Source organism: Cotesia typhae, unplaced genomic scaffold (genome assembly GCF_013202065.1).
Source record: "Cotesia typhae breed Kobodo isofemale line unplaced genomic scaffold, CoteBio_Ctyphae contig_20, whole genome shotgun sequence".
NCBI classification, from domain to species: domain Eukaryota; kingdom Metazoa; phylum Arthropoda; class Insecta; order Hymenoptera; family Braconidae; genus Cotesia; species Cotesia typhae.
This window is the reverse complement of record NW_027423725.1, coordinates 4,413,175-4,432,312: the sequence shown is the minus strand read 5'-3', so window position 1 is coordinate 4,432,312 and position 19,138 is coordinate 4,413,175. Positions and strand designations below refer to the sequence as shown.

Sequence of the window (19,138 nt, the reverse complement as noted above, 5' to 3'; positions counted from 1 at the left end):
TTTGCTTGTCGAAAAAAATTCACGATAAAATACGATCTTTAATCTCAAAATATGATAAAAAAAATAACTTTTTATCCAAAGTGATATCAATATTATACAAGATCTTTACCATTCAATCAAATAAAAGTGTGTTATAGATAATAACAGTTAACCCCGGAATAGGAAACTTTATCTTTATACTATTTTTATCGATTAGTTAACATAAAATAATTATTAGTCTGTAGGTCTATAGTGTGAACTATAGGATACTATTAGGTTGGATAAATATATGAATCCAAGTTGAAATAAGTATAGAGCTTGAAAATTTAAAAAGAAAAAAAAAATAAAACAAATTACTATAAAAATTTCACTTCTTTAAATAATTAAACGGTGACCATTAAAATAAAAAAAAATGATTAAAATTTAGTAGGATAAATATTTGACAGTAAAAATTCAATTGTTAGATTAAATTAAAAACAAGTTGAAGTACATGGTTCGTTACTTTAATTGTCAAAACTTACTTGTTAAATCACGGATGATAATTAAGACATTAGATATTAAGCAGCCCGTGAGAAAAAAGTGTAGTTTTTAGCTAATTTTCTGTTGAAATGGAGTTATTGTTGGTCCTATAAGTTGCACATATATAACCCGTGCAAAGAAAATTCTGATTCAAAATAAATTTAAGATTGAAATTCATATTTTGACACAAATATGATTAGTTTTGAGATCAATCCAAATTTGAAATTGATTTGTAAATAGAAATTAGCACGCCTGTTTAAATTTCGATCCTGCTTTAGAACCTTAATAAAGCTTTGAAAATATTTAGGATAAATTTTATCTATAAAATATTCTTAAGGCTTTATTAAAATTCTAAAGCAGAATCGAAATTTCTACAGGAGTGCTGTTGCGTTCCCAAATTTTGGGGTAATTAATTTTTAAATAATTTAAGTCCAGATTTTGACCTCATTAGGATGTCAATAGACTCCAGGTAGGTCATGTCACTGATTCCTCCGCGAAGTACTTTTTAAAATTAATTTATAAAGTTATTTAATATTTACTTTTAATTTACCTGCCTTCAGGTAGGTAATGGATAACGTGCCTGAACGCTAGCTAGCGCTTTAGGTAAAGGAACCAGGGTGGAACGCTGATAAGCGCTCTCAACCCTGGGTTGAGGTTTTAATAAATATCCATTATAATTGATTAACAATTAACAAATATTTATTAATAAGGAATTAGCAGGCTCAGCCTCGGACCAGCAGAGATTGCTCCTCTGCTAAGTCCTCGGACTGACTATTCCAGAAGAAGTCTGGAGACAGAATGTTCTTTATAATTATTACAATGAGTTTTTATAATGATTTTTACCAACGTTGCATCTCAGGTTACCCTATGTAAACATTAACGCAGTCCAAATCCCAAAACGTAGACTGTTTAGTCTACTGGGCTGCGTTGACGTTCCAGAAATCTCTTATCTCGAGGTATTACCGTTGCGAAATACCTCGGATAATAATTAATTTATTAAAATAATCATTTATTAAATTTAAAATTTCCGAGAACGTAACAGTGCTTATTTCTATTTACAAATCAATTTCAAATTTGAATTGATCTCAAAACTAATTCATATTTGTGTCAAAATATGAATTTCAATTTTAAATTCAGTTTGAATCAGAAGTTTTTTTGCACAGGAATGCAATTTGAAAAAAAATTTTGTTGTAATATGTTTTGTTTTGTCGAATTATATTGAAAAATAGCACCGGCTTATAATATTATATATTATACGTATGTACCGTATAAAATGTCTTGTCAGTAGGATTGCGTCCACAGTTCCTAATCGATTTTTACAAAATTTTGTTGACTTATTATATAAATGAATGCCGAGATTAAGTTTGAAGATAAGTAAAATCGGTCAGTTAGTTTATGAGTTGTGAGTATTAAGAAGTTTTTTTATTTTCAAAAAATTTTGAATTGTATTAATTTTATCAGAATAAGTTTTCAACCATGAAAAATAGCTGTAATCAATCATATTTATGTAAAAATTCACAAAATTATCTTCAATTTAAGTTAATATTTGTCTATATAGTTTCGATGATTTTTTCAATTATTTCCGTGACTTATAAAATTAAAAAAAACATAAATGTATTCTGAAAATAATCCTTCCCTAGTAGAAATGTTCAAGTTTCACTCGATTAAATCTAGTACCTGGCTAGCGATCATGTCTAGTAACTGGCCAGCGATCAAATCCAGTAACTGGTCAGCAAAACTAGGTAAAAACTAGAAATTGCACCACCTACAACTGAATGGTACACATTGGTCACAACTGGTTCCTGAAAAAGTGGTGAGAAAACTATTATAAAAGATTTTAAAGTTATAGAGTAGTTAAAACGAAGTTTTTAAAGCCAACAATTGTGGTAATCCGTTCGATCTATTACAAGCTGTGGGAGTAATTTTAAGTAATGCTAAAGACTGGGAGGGTAGTTGAAAAAAATAACTGCAATTTTTATTATTTTATGTTATTCATGTTTCTCATTTTATATTTAAAAATACAATATAATAAATTAATAAATAAATTTTATAATTATTCCGTTTATTAAATATTATTATCTATATTATAAATAATAATTTTTTAATTATAATAATAAAAAATATTATAATAATAAATAAATTATAACAATTTATCCATATTTAATTTTAAATAATCTCAAGACCAACAAGTGTCGCCATGTCTTATTTGATGTCTAGTAAAACTGGCCAGTAATTAGACAGTTACTAAATATTATACTAGCCAGTTCCTAGCTTAAGTCTAGTTAAACTAGCCAGTTACTGGCCAGATACTTGATTTTATTTCTACTATGGTTATATTTCTTGACTAATCTTCATTTCCCTTCATATTCTTTTATGAAATCTACCTATCCAATGGCTGTGATCGAATGGTGTTTTTTGTTTTTTAATTTTATCCTTAAATTTATATTTTAATAGTATATTACACACCTAGGGAAGTAAAGTAAGAAATTTCTCAGATCATATGTAATTGTTGGCCGAGGCGAAGCCGAAGTCAACAAACAAGTGATCTGAGGTTTTCTTATTTTCCTTCCCAAGGGGTGTAATATACTATTTATTTTTATTATATGACAGAAAATTCACTGAATTCGATTCACTATTATTTTTTCATTTATTGTTGTAAGAGAATTAAAATATTTTCATTATTAATAATTTATCATTTTCATCTCAAAGTATGACTTTAAGAATCAAAATTATCATGAGAGGTTTGAAGATTAAAAAAATTATGTTTTATAAAACTTCTATCAGACTTTTGAGCTCAAAATCATCGAACAGCTATCTATTTGAGCTCGGAGAGCTCAAAATAACACAAAAACTATATTTTTGAGTTAGAACAGCTCAAAAATAAAATAACTGATATGTATAGCGCTCAGGTATGAAGTTAGCGGAACGATGAAGGGATGGCTTTTAGGGTGAACCGTTTTTCTATAGAAAAAAAGGTTCACTTGAGCCGAGAAAATATTTTTCTTCCGAATTATTTTCTTGAGTGAAAACAAATTTTTTTTTTTACCCAAGAAATTTCACTTATTCCAACAAATTAATTCCCTTGCTTTAAGAAATACGTATCTTGATCCAAAAAAATTTATTTAAGTCAAGAAAATTTTCTTGTTTTGAGAAAATTCAGCCTCTTGCCCATGCAGGAAACCCCCAGAGTTGACAAAAGGGCCAGGCTTGGGTCAGTACTGGGAAACCTAGCTTTGGCGTACCTATATTGGCCCATGCCTGGGCCAGGATGCTTAACCCAGCCTCGGCCATGCCAATGATCACCAAACCTTGGGCCAAGACTGGCTCACCCAGCCTCGGCCATGCCAATGATTATCCAAGTTTGAGCCAAGACTGGCTAACCTAGTCTTGGCCATTCATTGGTGACCCAAGCTTGGGCCAAGACTTGCTAACCTAGCCTTGGCCGGCCCAATGATTGCTCGAGCCTGAGTCAGAATTAGATTCCCCAGCCACGGCCATTCAATGGGAAATCCAAAGTTAATTAATCATTAAACAATAGAATTTTAAACAGTAAATATTTATTGCTCAACGAATATTTGTTAGCAAACGTTAAAATTGAAAATTCATTATTCAACCAAAACATTTGCGTATCGTCAAAATTGATATAGTCTTTAGAAAATTAAAATATAAAATTTACAGTTGAATTTTTAATATTGATAATTTTAAACATTAAAATTTATAATAAGATATTAAAAATATACAGAACGATGTACGAAATCTAAAGTAATATAAGAACGTGACGCTTGCATTTTTTTAATAACTAATAAACATTTGTAAAAAAATAGTTAATTTTCATCCAAACACAATATTAAATAACATAAATTATATAAATAATAAACCGTCACACTTGGTCACCATATAGATTTAGCTTATAGGAATGATGAGATGTGCATCAACTCACCGGTCGTATGGTGTAGAGGTTAGTCGTCGGTCTGGGAAGCGCACGGCTCGGGTTCGAATCTCGGTTAGAACGGACGCGATTTTCACTTTATTTCTATAATTAGCGAAAGTTAGATTTAAATCAAGAGGTCACGGTCTGAATTTGCGCTAGCTCTACATCAAAATTAAAATAAAAAAATAACACTTACAAAATTCTTTTTTTATCATTTTTTATCAAATGGCATAAACCAGACTTGAAAATTAACTATTATCCAGTTCTGGTAACTAGGCATGGGCCAGTAGTGACAATCAAACGTGGCGCAGTTTTGATTACCTAGCCTGGGCCAAGATAGGCTGACAAGCTTGGGACAGCCTTGGTTAGCAAGCATGGCCAAGATTTGGCTACCACGCATGGACCAGCCTAGGCGATCATACCTGGGCCAATGATAACAACCAAGCCTGGCACCCTGTTATCATCCCAGACTTTTACCAAAGCTGGGCCAAAGCGGGTTTACGAGAATGGGCCAGAGATTGACAGCATTGCGCCAAGCGAGGCCCATACCTGGCCCCGTCGTATTTTCCTGTATGGGTGCTCCAAAAATTTTATTCTTGATAGAAGCAAATTTTCTTGTGTTGAGAAAATTTCTTTTACTCCAAAAAATGAAACATCTCAAGAGAAGTAAATTTTCATTAATATTTTTATTGATTAACATGTCAAATGGGAAGAACAAATAATATTAAATCATTTTTTTCATTCAATATGTATAATTGCACGCTAAAATAATATAAAATGGGTATCAAATATTCAAGAGAAAAATTTTTTCAAGATGAGAAAATTTTTTTCTCAGCTGAAGTAGGTAGCGCTGCTTTCCTAAAGTATCTAAAAATCTTGATCGAATATAAAAATTTATTTTATCAAGTATTTATGATACTTTGAATTAAGAAAAAATTACTTCCACCAAGAATAGAATTTCAAGAAAAATTTTTACTTTGGCCAACACAACTTCGGTCTTCCTTCAGGGACCCGAAAATTTTCTTGAGCCAAGAATTTTGTTCTCCAGTCAAGAAATTTTTCTTTCTGTGTAATTTTTTTTTCATTACTATTATTTATATTACATAATTTATAATCATTCATTATAATTAAAAGTTAACATTTCAGAATTTTTATTAATTAAATTAAGATAAACATGAAGAAAAACTTTGAGAAAAACAATAAATAAAAAATAAAAAAACTATTCTCCTTACATAATGGTAAAAAATTTTCTAGCAGCAAATATAGCAATTCATAATTCATAAATCTTAACTTTCTCAGTACTGTGGTATTTTTTGCTGCAGACCAAATGGTTCATTTGGGAAAAACAAAAAAAAAGTTGACGATGCATCTAAAAAAGTACAGTACAGTAGGCTGTCGTTTTAATCTGTAAAATGAGCATAGAGTATTAAGTCTCGAAGTAGTGAAGGGGTGGGTTGAAGATACATACCACCTATTGAGGAACAATAGGTCGATTCAATAGCTTGCCATGCGAAATCCCGAAGGCACAACCGTCTACCATGAATGACGGGCATCCCAGCACGAATGGGAGCAATCAGTCTGATTGGCCAACTGGTATTTACATTTCTGTGGCGATGTGCCTGTCGACGAAGCATTACTGTTCCTGCTCTTGACTGCCGTTTCTCTTACTCATTTGCTCAATGCTTAGCTTTATTCTCACTCTCTCTCTCTTCTCTCTTTTCTCTCTTCTCTCTCTCCCTCACTTTTATTGTGTATATATATAGGCATCTTTCTTTAGGCTGGTATACCTATAGCGCTTTCATCGACCGAGCTGAAAGCTCGCGACGGAAACAACGATCGTGGAAATCGTAAACGCGACGAGAGCACCAGGTGGGCTTTTCGCAATTGTAATCCCGGGCTTAAGTTATTCCCTAAAATGGTTTATTGAGGCTTGAAATTATATACCTGATTAAAATTTATAATTTATTGTCGTTTTTATTTTTTTTTATTTTATTTAATTTTGCTTAAATTAATAACAATTAGCAACTACGTGACTGACAAGAATTTAAAATTGAAATTTACGGAACTTTGGCTAATTGATTTTTTGATATTTTGATGACATTATTTCTTTATTAAAAAAAAGATCCAAGGAATATACATTTAATTTTAAAATTAACTAAATACATATTAATATTATTTAAATAATTACAAGATACATGGATATATTTTTAGGTACGAATATTAATTTAAAAATTATACTGCTATTAGCACGAAAAAATTCATCTGCCGGTAATTTAATTTTTATGGAATAAGTGTGAATGAATGTTAGAAACATGCAAAAAAAATCTGCTCAATTCAAGAAAAATTTTTAATCGATATCCCACTCTTGTTTTAAGTTGTTCAATTTTTTAATTTAAGAAATGAACTCTTGAATCGATAAATTAGAACTCATGGATGACCAGAAAATTTTCTAGTAAAATTCTACTTCAACGAAGTACTTTACTGTTTTTAAACAAGATAAATACGTACTTCGTCCAATAGTTTCTTTTTTCTTAGATTAAGATACGCGGTAACGTTGAGTCAAGATATTATCGAATTGTTTCAAGAATGTCGTTTAAACTAAAAATTTTCGTATTTTAGATACTTCCTGTGTAAAAAAAATCTTTTATACGTTTCAGAATATTTCGAAGTAAAAATTTCGTTTTTTTTTTTTTTTTAAATTTTCTTGCTATTTTTAATGAAGAAACTTGTTCTTGAACCAATATAAAGTTCGTAAAAGAAAACAAAATTATTGTTAATTTTCGAGAAGTGTTCTTTGATAAAAAATTCGATTATATCAATCAAAATTAATGTACTCTTGAATAAAGGGGAAATTTCGATTAATGAAAGATATTCGTATTTTAAGTTACGATCACGAGATTTAAGACAAACAATTCTTGAAGTAACAATCGGTTGTCGTTAAAATAAGTTTTTGGAAAGATTTTCTCTTAATTTATGATAGTTTTTTTGTCAGTGTAAGCGAATCGATGGTTTTTTTTTAAACGAAAATTATTTGATTTTCTGCTGGATGAAAATAAATATTTTTATTTTCATAAACTTAATTTTCATTGATGAAAATTTAACTTCTAACTACATATAAATATACAAAATAAAATAAAATTTTTGGCGCGAAGTTTAAATCTTTTTAAAACTACTCCGAAAATTCAAAATAATAAATTAACTATCGTTTCTGATCATATGAAACTATCAGAAGACACAAATTCATGTCAAGAATTTTCAATGGTGCATATATATGTCTGAGATAAAATTTTCCTTATCCTCTTCATGATAAAAGTGATAAAAATATCTGATTAATTAATTAAAATTGAATTTCTAATTTTCTATCTTTTATTATTTACATTAAAAAATCACTTAAATTAAATATAATTATAAAGATGATATCTGATCCAGTTATTAAAATAAAATTTGAAATTATGATTATCCTTAAAAAAAGGCGTAGGTTTTAAGAATAATTGACAACGTCTAGTATTCTTGTTCTTCCTTATTTCTCTTGAATATACATATTATATCTATATGGACGGTGTACTTGAGAAGAAGTCAGTGGTCGCATAAACGACATCTCAAACGAAGAAAATAAAGTACTCGATTAGCCTGGAGTTTATTCCAACAAGAAGAAGTAAAGGAGTAAAGTAAAGAGAGCAGGCAACATCTGCGGCAGCCTTACCAGTCGACTTCTCTTTCAATTTCGTTCATTCTACTCTCCGTGAGTCTGATCGTAATCTTGGTAATGATGCATAATGGCTGCTAGCGTGAATGTCGTTCTTTGTCCGTCGCTTTCAGCCCAGTCGACACGAATCACTGTGCCTGACAAAGAGAATGAGCCATAGGGTAGTTAAACTACTATACGTACATAACTACTTTCTTCTTTTTTTTTTTTTTTTTTTTTTAACTTCAATAACTTCCAATTATACACTGAAATTATGGAATTGGTTTCACTGATAAGAAATAATAAGTGATAATAATTGTCGAATTAAATTTTATTTAAGACGTTATAAATTATGAAACAGAATTGTGAATGTAATTAATTTTTTGTTCTTTTTATTTTATGTTTCAGACCTACAACAAGTATCATCAACTCATGTGACTATGAGATTCGAGTAGCCCTCGTGAAAGTAATCGGCATTTAAAACGTCTGTCGTAATGAATAACCTGCGGCTGTTTTATCTTTTTTACCTTTTCATTCTCTATCTTAACGGTGGAGAAGCTATAGACATATGTAAGTATAACGAGATATAAAATAATATAGTGTAATGTATGTGAATAGGGTAAACGCCCCAACAGATGGACTGTTAACCAGATTCTTGTCTATCTTTATATAATGAAATAATGGAATAAAATATAAATAAGTATTAATAAAATTAATTATACCAACATAATATCAATAAATAAACATATTAAGTAAATTTGATGAACTAGCAATAAGAAAAATTAAAAAAAAATTGCATTTACAGTTTTTGTCACATTTCACATGTAGAATTAAAAAAACATTTTTTTTTAAATAATGTATTTGAGAAAAAGATTTTAAAAATTAGCTGATGTTAGTTCATTTCAATGTCATTGATGAATTAGCAAGAAAAGATTAAAATCTTATGTGAAATTTGTAACATAAATCTTATGTAACATTTATAAAAAAAGAAGTTTTATCTTCATTTAATATGAAGATCAGTTTAAGATTTGAAGTTTGACAACAGTTTAAGTTTAATAAAATTAATCAATAAATATTAGATGACACAGAAACTTCTAAAATGCATGAAAAAAACTTTTTTTTTTAAATTTAAACATTCTTCTCTTAGTGTTACTAATTATGTGTCATATATTACTTAATGATGTGTCAAATCGATCAAACATACTAGCAAAAAAAGGCTGACATGAGTCAAGTAATTTTCTTGAAGCATTTTATGCATTTACTCTAGTCTAATAAAATATGAATACAATATATATTACATATACGTTACAATGTAATTTCTTCCCATTAATAATGAATAATGACAGATACATTATAAATGAGCTATTTCATCGGAAAAAAAAAATTATTTTTACGGAGCATTTTGGAGTAACTTTTTTTTTATTCCGCCGATATTCAATTTTTCAAGTAATATTTGCGAACGAAAATAATTTATTTAAACGTATGCAATATACCTTTCATGTAAAAAAATTATCAGCTTTCCAAGGAAACTATTTATTATACATAAAAAGTGACCGAAAACTCTAAAAAATGCGATTGAAGTAGATAAAATTTTTTCGGAATCCTGAGAATTTTTTACACAATATAGGACTTTTGCAGTGTGAGCATTTTTGTTGAAATAAAAATTGTTAGTAATATATTATTTTTTTAATGATAGTATTGAAATTTTTTAATAAAAAAATTTTTTATTTAGATTACAAAAACCTAAAGAAGAAAAAAAAGATTAATTTAACACGATCATAAACTTGTATGTTTATAATAATAACATTTTTTTCACTGTCCCTTTAGAACTTATTGTAATCGGTTGTTAAAATAATATTTGTTCATCTATTGGTGCGCCTACTATACCCTATACATATATAATAACTGAATATCTCTAACAGAATTTTTTTTTTCATAAGAAGTATTTATTTTTTTCCGTGTGCTATACAAAGGAACTCTCATAGATATTTCAATAATACTTTATTCATGTAACAAAAAATTTTTCCACCTCAAACTTTTCATTTCTGAAAGCATTTCTTCGTTTTTATCCGCGTTTGCAAGCTATGTATATCTATGTATCTTGATATATATGTATATATCGAGATACGATAGGAGGAGTGAAAAGTTAGAAAGCACGCTTTTGTGACTGAAGAGTCCGAGCAAATGGATGGAGAATGAGGGCTCTCGTCGTAGTCGTGCTTAAGCTACAGACTTCGAATGAATATGTAATGGCTTGCATATCGAATTCCTTTTTTCTGCTTGCAGCACAATGCATTGCCCCTTTGGGAATGGAAGCAGGAATCATTCCAGACGCCGACATCACTGCAAGTTCGAGCTTTGACAGTAGCAACGTCGGACCACAATTTGCACGGTAAGTCTAATATGTAAAAGACACTAATATATACATGTGCATATTGCATATATAATAATAAAAATAAGAAAGATAAAACTTTCTCTAGTCTATACATCTCTTCTTTAAAAAGCTACGTATTTATTTCTTAAGCTAGTGGTAAACCTGTCGCACTGACATTTACTATGTGATTTGGCACTTGACACTTAACTGCCAGAGCAGCCGGTTAAGTTCGTTGGCTTATGCCGTCTTTGAAGTTTTACTTTTCTTGAAAATATTCTCAAACTAACTTCTTCATGTCGTATTGCAGTTACTCTTATACTAATAGAAAAACTATTAAACTAAACTATCTTGATGAAAAAAAAAAGATCTTTTCAAAAAACTGGTGGTTGTGCTTCAAGAATTTTTTGAAGAATTTAGGGGTACATTATTTTTAATCGATACAATCAAATTCTTTATCCTAAAACATTGATAAAAAAACTAAATTCACGAAGAAAATTAAAGATCAAGAAGAAAAATTGTTAAACCAAGTAAAAATTTACATGAGTCAAGAATAATGTCTTAGATCAAAAACTACTTCATTCAATTCAATATGCTTAAACTTTTTAGAATGATATTTTTTTTTCAAGAATTTTTTTTTTTGAATAAGTTAATTTTTTTATCAATGAACAGTTCTCAAAAACTATCAATAATTTTGTTTTCTTCTAAAAATTTAAATCTTTAATTGAATAACTTAAAACTACAGGGCAATTTGAAATAAAAATTTTTCTTAGAAATTGTGGAAATTGATTAAAAAAAATTTCAATTTGAATTGAAGTTTTTAATGTTGGAAAAAGTCAAATGCTTACCAAAAATCGTTCATAAAATGCGTTCAAATAAGTGTAAAATAATTTTTTTTTTTTTTTTTAAATAAAAAAATTAACGTTAATTTTATAGTTTTACGGTCACCTGATTGTTATTAACTAATTAATTTTAACCAAAACTTTATCTTGACACATAAATCAATAATAATTTCTTGTTAAAATTTCTATTTCAAAATGATAATTAAAAAATTGATGTTTTGTAAATTCATTTAATTATTTCATTTTGTAAATTCATTTAATTATTTTATTCGTAATGAGCTTTAAGAAGAAATATTTCTTGCATCGAGTAGTTTATTTTCATTGTGTAAATAGGTATAATACCGCTATACACTTGACGCCTACTTATATATGTATATATCTGGTAACGATCAAGATATAGAAGCATTGATAATGTTGTAAGACTACCTTTATAGCTGTTTCCATGACAGAAATTAACATTTGATTTTTATACTGGTATTCAATCTACCTGCGATACATTTGCTTTTCTGACTCATTTTCTATTTGACGCCCATTATCATAAATTTTAATATGTACCTATGCTATACCTAGAGATATATACTCTGGATCAACCGGTGATGTACTCAGAATTTCGAACCCGCTGTGCACATGCTCGCTCCAACTATTATATTATATATACTACATATACAATTATACTGGCTTGGTAGAATCGTGACGCATGCTCCGCGTGAAACGACATAACACGTTCTATTTGGTAGAGCCGCGAGAGTTACAAGACTGAGAGGAAGAAACATTGAGAAATAGGGGGATACACGATTCATTAAATTACTAAGACAGCTTGAGAAATGGCAAGTTAAGTTGTGGAAACGTGTAATGCTTTTTTTTTCCTGCTATTATTACAAAAAAACACCCGTAATATCTAATGCCCCACCGAAAAGATACTGTAATATTTTATCTTATCTCATTTATAATTCTAGTAAAAAACTCTGAGATGTTTAGTTATTCAATTCTATTTATGACAATTTCTTTTTTTTTTTTAGAGGTTTTAATTTTCTATTCATGATTTTAGATTGAAACAAGAACGAAATGGCGGTGCTTGGTGTCCAAAACAACAGGTCACAACAGAGCCGCATGAATGGCTAGAAATAGATTTGCATACCATGCACGTTATTACTGCTACTGCAACTCAGGGACGCTTTGGAAATGGAGTTGGAGTAGAATTTGCAGAAGGATATATCCTTGAATATTGGAGACCAAAGCTCGGCAAATGGGTCCGATATAAAAATGTTCGCGGTGAAGAAGTAAGTTTTATTAACTTATACCTGTCGATCAATAGTTTACACATGAACTAACGTAAAATTACCAATTATTGACACTATAAGAGACAGTTAGGATTGTAATTACAAATTTTTAACTTTTTTTTTTATGATTTTCTACACAGAAAAAAAAATTTCTTGAACCAAGAAAATTGTAAGGAAGACCGAAGTTATTTTGGAGCAAGAAAAAATTTTCTTGGCTTAAAAAAATTTAATTTCATTCAAGAAATTTTAACTTCATTCAAGAAATTTTCAATCTTCCTTAAGATTTTCTTGATTTAAGAAAGTTTACGCTTGACTCAAGACTTTCTTTCTTTCTGTGTATAAGACCCAACAGCTAGAGGCTAATGGCAGGGTTACTCAACACAAATACTTATAAATAGTTCATATTTTTTTTTAATTAAAAAATTGATAATATGATACGAACTAGGTCAAATATCTTTTTCAAAACTCTACAGTTTGATAAAAAATGGGCGAAATCAAAAAAAAATTTTCAATTTTCTTTGTTTTTGAATGCAGTTATCGAAAAAAAAATTAGGAAAACGGTTGATCCTGAAGGCCATCTCTACAACGTCCCGCTAATTCCATGTCTAGGTGCATAAAATTGCACTTGTGACATTTTTGAGTTCTTCGAGCTCAAAAGTCTGATGAGAGTTTGATAAAACAATATTTTTTGGATTTTCAAACTGCAATAACTTTCGAATGAATGAACTGATTTTAGCCGGATTGACAGCGAATGACGTGGTTTTTTGATGTTAAAGCTGATTAGTTTTTAGAATCGATCGGTAAAGCCGTTTAAAAGTTATTCCAAAAAAACCACATTTGAAAGAAATTTTTTCTTAGTTTTTTCTTAGATTTTTCGAAAGCTGCTGGCCCGAATCAGTCCAAATTGTATTCAAAATTTAAGTTTGGCCGAATCCTTTTAAATGGCGCAAAGCGCGATGAAATCGGTCGAACCGTTCGAAAGTTATGAGCGGTTCACATACTTACACACATACATCCATACAGACATAGTGACAACATTGCGGAATTAGTAAGGGAAGCTTCCTGTGAAGTTTCCTAAAACGTCGATATCTGATGAAAACTCGATTACTGCAAAACTTTCATCTATTTTTTAATGAAATTTATAAAAAAAAAAAAAAAAAATTCAAATTTTTTTTGATAATTACCAATTTTTATTTTTGTTTTTATTTATCTATTTTTTTTTGTAATTTAGAAGTTCTCTGAATACTCTTAAAAGTTTGCGGCATGGTGTTATGAGAAGTAAGCTAAATAAAAGAAATTTCTTTTTCAATAGGAAAAAAAAAAAAACTGAATAAATTCGAGGAATTGCAGAAAATGTGAAAGTTTTATTTAAGAGAATGAAAAATAAATTCAAAAATGGCAGTCATTGAAAAATTTTGGATTTTTTTTTAAATTAAAAAAAAATGTCTGAATAAGTCAAATTTTTAAAAAATTATAGCTATTTAAAAAATGAAAAGTCTTTTTTTTAACTCATCATTTTTTTTGTTGGGTAAAAAAATTTTGAAAAATTTATTTTATAAGGTAGGAAAGGATAAAAAAATTTTAGCCAAATTGAAAGAGGTCGGGTTTCAAAATGGTCGATTTGGCGTGGAATGCCCCATATATGTTATAAATTAAGATGAGATTAATTTTTTTTTTAAACGCGGTATTAATTAGTCTTTTGACTGAAAATTTTGGGTTTTTATCAGCATAAATGTATCAATAACTGACCGATCATTGGTACACTGACGGAAAAAATTTCTTTCGAAAAAAATGGGAATTGTTATGACAAGAAATTGATTTGTTGAAAATTTCAAACAATTTTTTTTCTCAACCGAAAAAAAAAATTTTTTTTTCACAGTTATTTTTTCGTTGAAAAAAAATTACTGTCAAAAGAATTTGGATTTCTACAGCTAAGAAATAAAATTATTAAAAATTTTCACCAATTAATTTCTTGTTACAACAATGCTGTTTTTTCAAAGAAATTGTTTTCCTCAGTGTAGTTAACCAATTGTATATAAAAGTCATAATATTATTATTAAACGAAGATTTTATAGTCTCAAAATATGTTTTAATTATACCCGGGCTCATAACATGCATAAATCATAGCTACATTCAAAATTTTGCAGTGAGTATAAATCTAAAAATAAATCATGAAAATTACCGACTGTTTGATTTTATGTAAATCATTTATTACAATAGCACTCCGGGGAGGTGACTACTTTTTTTAATCAATCAAATAACATCTAGTGGATTTATTTGAATTAAAAACATTTTGTGTAAGTCATGTGAAGATGCATAATAACTTAATAGGTGTAATAATCGTACATATACATGTAAATACAAGTTTAACTACCGGGCAGATACTGAGTCCATAAAAACACCATTGTTCTAGTAAATGACTGCATATCAACGATTATTAATTCTTGTACATAAACACTAAAAGCATCAATTTTACGTTACTACTCGTTAGTTAAAATTAATATCTTAGGCAACGAGAACATTTTTCAGTTAAATTTAGGTTCATAGTATAAATCATGAACTTATAAATATACATTATTTTTGATAATATATAAAAAAGAACAAACGTAAATCTATTAGAAGATTAAAAAAACTATATGTACACATTTAAAAAATTTTTTTTGACTATAACTTTTGTTATTAAAAAAAAAGCCTACTTGTCAAATCTCTAAAAATTTCAATACCATTATTTTCATTAGTTAATTATTAAGTTTGATATTAAGACGATTTTATACAGAAAAATATGCTGTTTAAACTTAAAAAATTAATATAGAATCAAAGAAATAATAATACTTGACTGATCAGCTACTGAAGCATTTGCGATCGTCTACTAGATCAATCTGTCAACTACTGCACCGAAAAAAAAATTAAATTGAATCAAGAAAATAATTTCGAAGAACTTTATTGTCTTGATTTGAGTAAAAAAATTTTTTAACTTCGAAATTTTTCTTTAAGTAAATTTAAGTAAATTTTACTCGATTCAATTTTTTTTCAGCATAATGTTTTTCGCTTATCTACTTCCTGCAGGCAATCATAATGGATTTTTGACAATAATTCAAATAAATTCCATCATATTTCTAAATAATAACTATTAATAGACTGTATAAACTTATAGTTATTTTTTTAAAGTTTATAGTGATGAATTTTCCATAAATTGAAATACGAAAAACTCTAAACCGTTGAAATTAATTGCGCTTTTAACTCAATAGCTGCTCGAATTCAATAATTTGTTGAAATGAATAAGTCTAGAATACAAAATGAACGTGTATTTATTTTACGTTATTCAAATTATTTTTAATATTTTTAAAACAAAAAGTTACAGCTCTCCTTAAACGTTCGCGGTTAGAGGCTGCCAATATGATAAAGCTTGAATTTTATGTATTAATTCTTGACATTATTTTGAAATTAATAACCATAAATTTATGAAATTCATGGTAAAGATCCAATATTATTGAGTTTTCATACTTCATTAAAAAACAAAAAATTTGTATAGATGAAAAAAAAAATGAAAAATCAGTGTTTTTTTAAAGAGCACGTCTAACTAGAATAGTTGAGGAATTTTACGCTTATGAAATGTTATTTCAATAAACTGAAGTAAACTTTTTTTTTAAATTAATGAATATTTAATATTTTTCTCAAATTATTTTAATTATTTTAATTCTTCAAATTATTAAAATTGTAAAAAAGCATTTGATTGCTAATAATACCAAAGATAATTAAACAAATCTCAAAATAAAATAGTGTCAATAATTGGATTCCTGCTAATAATCGATACTTTTTTACCTTATTGATTAGAAAAATATCTTATTGTTATCATATTTTGACCCAACGATAAGTCTAATTTATTTTCGTGAATTGCATTTTCGATTTGGCTACTATTAATAATTTTCTATCGACTAGAAAAATTTTTTTCTCCATTTCATTTCATTTGTCTAGTAAATAATTTACTTTTAAAATCTAGTATAAAAAAATAATGTTAACTAAAAAGAATTATTAATTTTTTTTATCTCATACGTAATTACCTAAGTATAATAGTATGAAATTTTATCAAAGAAGTGTAAATATTTATGATAATTATAATTTTAATAAAAATATATTACCTTATGCCAGTAAATTCTTATAAGTCTAATTAGTTTTAAAAAATCGAATTTATCTTGCACTTTTGATGCTGATTTTATTTTTACTAAAAGACATTATTGTAAGGAAAAAACATGAATTTATAAATTTCAGTATAAAACATCAGAATTTTTTATTTTTCACTTCACTATATATTTTAACTAAGAGTAAATTGTAATGAATTTTAAAATTTAATAGTCTTAATAATTGGCATTTTTATCTTTTGATAGTAAAATTAATTATATTGAAATACATAAATTACAGTGGCAATAATTAATAATTATTTTTTGTTTGTTATGAACAAGGTAATAAAAGGCAATACAAATACATATCTAGAATCGAAACACGAGCTCGAACCAGCAATTTGGGCGACGAAAATTCGATTCCTCCCGTACAGTTATCATTATCGTACCGTCTGTATGCGCGTCGAATTGTATGGATGTCCATGGAATGATGGTATTGTATCATATTCGATGCCACAGGGCGATAAACGGGGCAATTGGGAATTCTTCGATGCTACCTATGATGGATTTTGGGATGATGAATTGCAACGAGGCTTAGGACAACTTACGGACGGTCGTACCGGACCAGATGACTTCAAAATGGGATACTACGGTGATGATCGAAGCCAAGGATGGGTCGGATGGAGAAATGACACAAGAGCTGGACACCCACTTGATATTAAATTTGAATTTGATCGTGTCAGAGAATTTTCAGCTGTTCATATCTTTTGCAATAATCAATTCACTAAAGATGTACAGGTAAATTTATATATACATATAATAATTATATTTTATTTTATTTTCACTTCTCAGCACTTTAGATTATAAAATCTGTTTTGAAGGGAGAGCTCAAAATAATTATAAATTAGAAAGTATTCCGTAATTAATGAAGCATTTTATTGCTTCATAACATAACAAAATATCATCTATATTCAAAAAACAGGTTTTATGTTAATTATTTGTTTTTCTACTTGTCTATTTATTATTATTAAATTATATCTAACGTATTTTATTATTATAAAAAATTCAATTTTTGGTATTATACATATTTTTTTTTCTTAATTACTTTTTTATGCTAATTAAACAAGTTATTGGTCTGATGACTTACAAATAAAAATGATCAAAAGTACCGTTTCAAACTCATCACTATGTTAAAATTAATAAACCAAAACTGTCCAATGTAATTTATTGATCAGTAAATTAAATATATCGATACTGCCATTCTAATACGTCATATCCCACATTTAGAAAATTTTACAGCAGGCGGTAAAAACGATTTATTTTTAACATTGATTGAATGGAATTCGACTGACGAAAATATTTATTTAAAAATAGTAATTAAACTATTTGAACTTTAAAATTTCAATACGACTTGCATAATATTGTTATGATTCCATTTTTCAAAAAAAAAAAAAAAAAATCAATTTGTCAAATTTTGTGGGATACAACGTATTAGAATCGATATGTTAATGTGGGAGTACTTTTCCACTCTCGAAAAATTTTCCGTCACCACCGTATTTTTCGAGTCATAAAATCTCTTTCCCGGCATTCAAGGGGCTCATGACGTCACGGGGCCCTAAGAACAACGCGAAATGTTAGCAAAAGCTAACACCTTTGAGAATCAAAGGGCACGAGGCAGATTTTCTTCAGCCTTTGAGATAAATGCACCATAGGTTTACGACACGTCCTATTTTCTTTACTTAATCATCGCATTATTGTAACCGCGGAGTACTATTCTGATGTTTATATTTATATACAAATTTAATTAATTATATCACTTTACTGATAACTATATTCTACGGGCTTGATTAATTATTGTGAAACTTTATTAACTTCATTCGGATATTGTAAAGAGCACACTGATAAAAAAATTGACTGGACTCAAGAGCCAAACTCTTGAACCAAGAATCCTATTTTGAAGAAAATGATTTTCTTGAGGTAACAAATTATTCTCGGTCTAAGAAAATTTTATTGTTTCAAGAATTTATTCTCTTGACTCAAGAAAATTCTTGGTTCAAGAGTTTGGCTTTTGAGTCGTCAATTTTTTTATCAGTGTATAGTTTATATTATAACTTAAATAAATTGTTGAACTAACGAAATAGACTACTACATTAAATACCAGCTGAAATAAATATATTTTTTTTTATAAAACCAAACAATTCAAAAGATATTTTTCAAAATGTCAAATTCTTGATTTTTTTAATAATTTTCTCAAAAAATTTGTTGAATGAAAAATTACCTTTTTTTTTTTTTGTAGTTATTGTATTTTTAATGAATTAAGAAAAAAATAAATTTGTGATTGTTCAAAAAAAAGTTATAAGTATCACTTTAATTGGTTAAAGTATTACGAACCATGAAACGAAACATTTACTAA

At 28.2% G+C, this 19,138-nt stretch overlaps 1 protein-coding gene across 1 annotated transcript in view; it reads left to right on the top strand.

The window, feature by feature from the left end:
• The window catches only part of LOC141537889 (discoidin domain-containing receptor 2-like), a 49,615-nt gene that overhangs the window by 9,126 nt on the left and 21,351 nt on the right, over positions 1–19,138 (top strand). Inside the window, exons 2-5 of the mRNA XM_074259096.1 lie at positions 8,523–8,684; positions 10,401–10,506; positions 12,376–12,607; positions 17,068–17,523. Coding sequence (XP_074115197.1) covers positions 8,609–8,684; positions 10,401–10,506; positions 12,376–12,607; positions 17,068–17,523 — 870 coding nt within the window. The 5' untranslated portion in view covers positions 8,523–8,608. The remainder of the gene's footprint in view (positions 1–8,522; positions 8,685–10,400; positions 10,507–12,375; positions 12,608–17,067; positions 17,524–19,138) is intronic.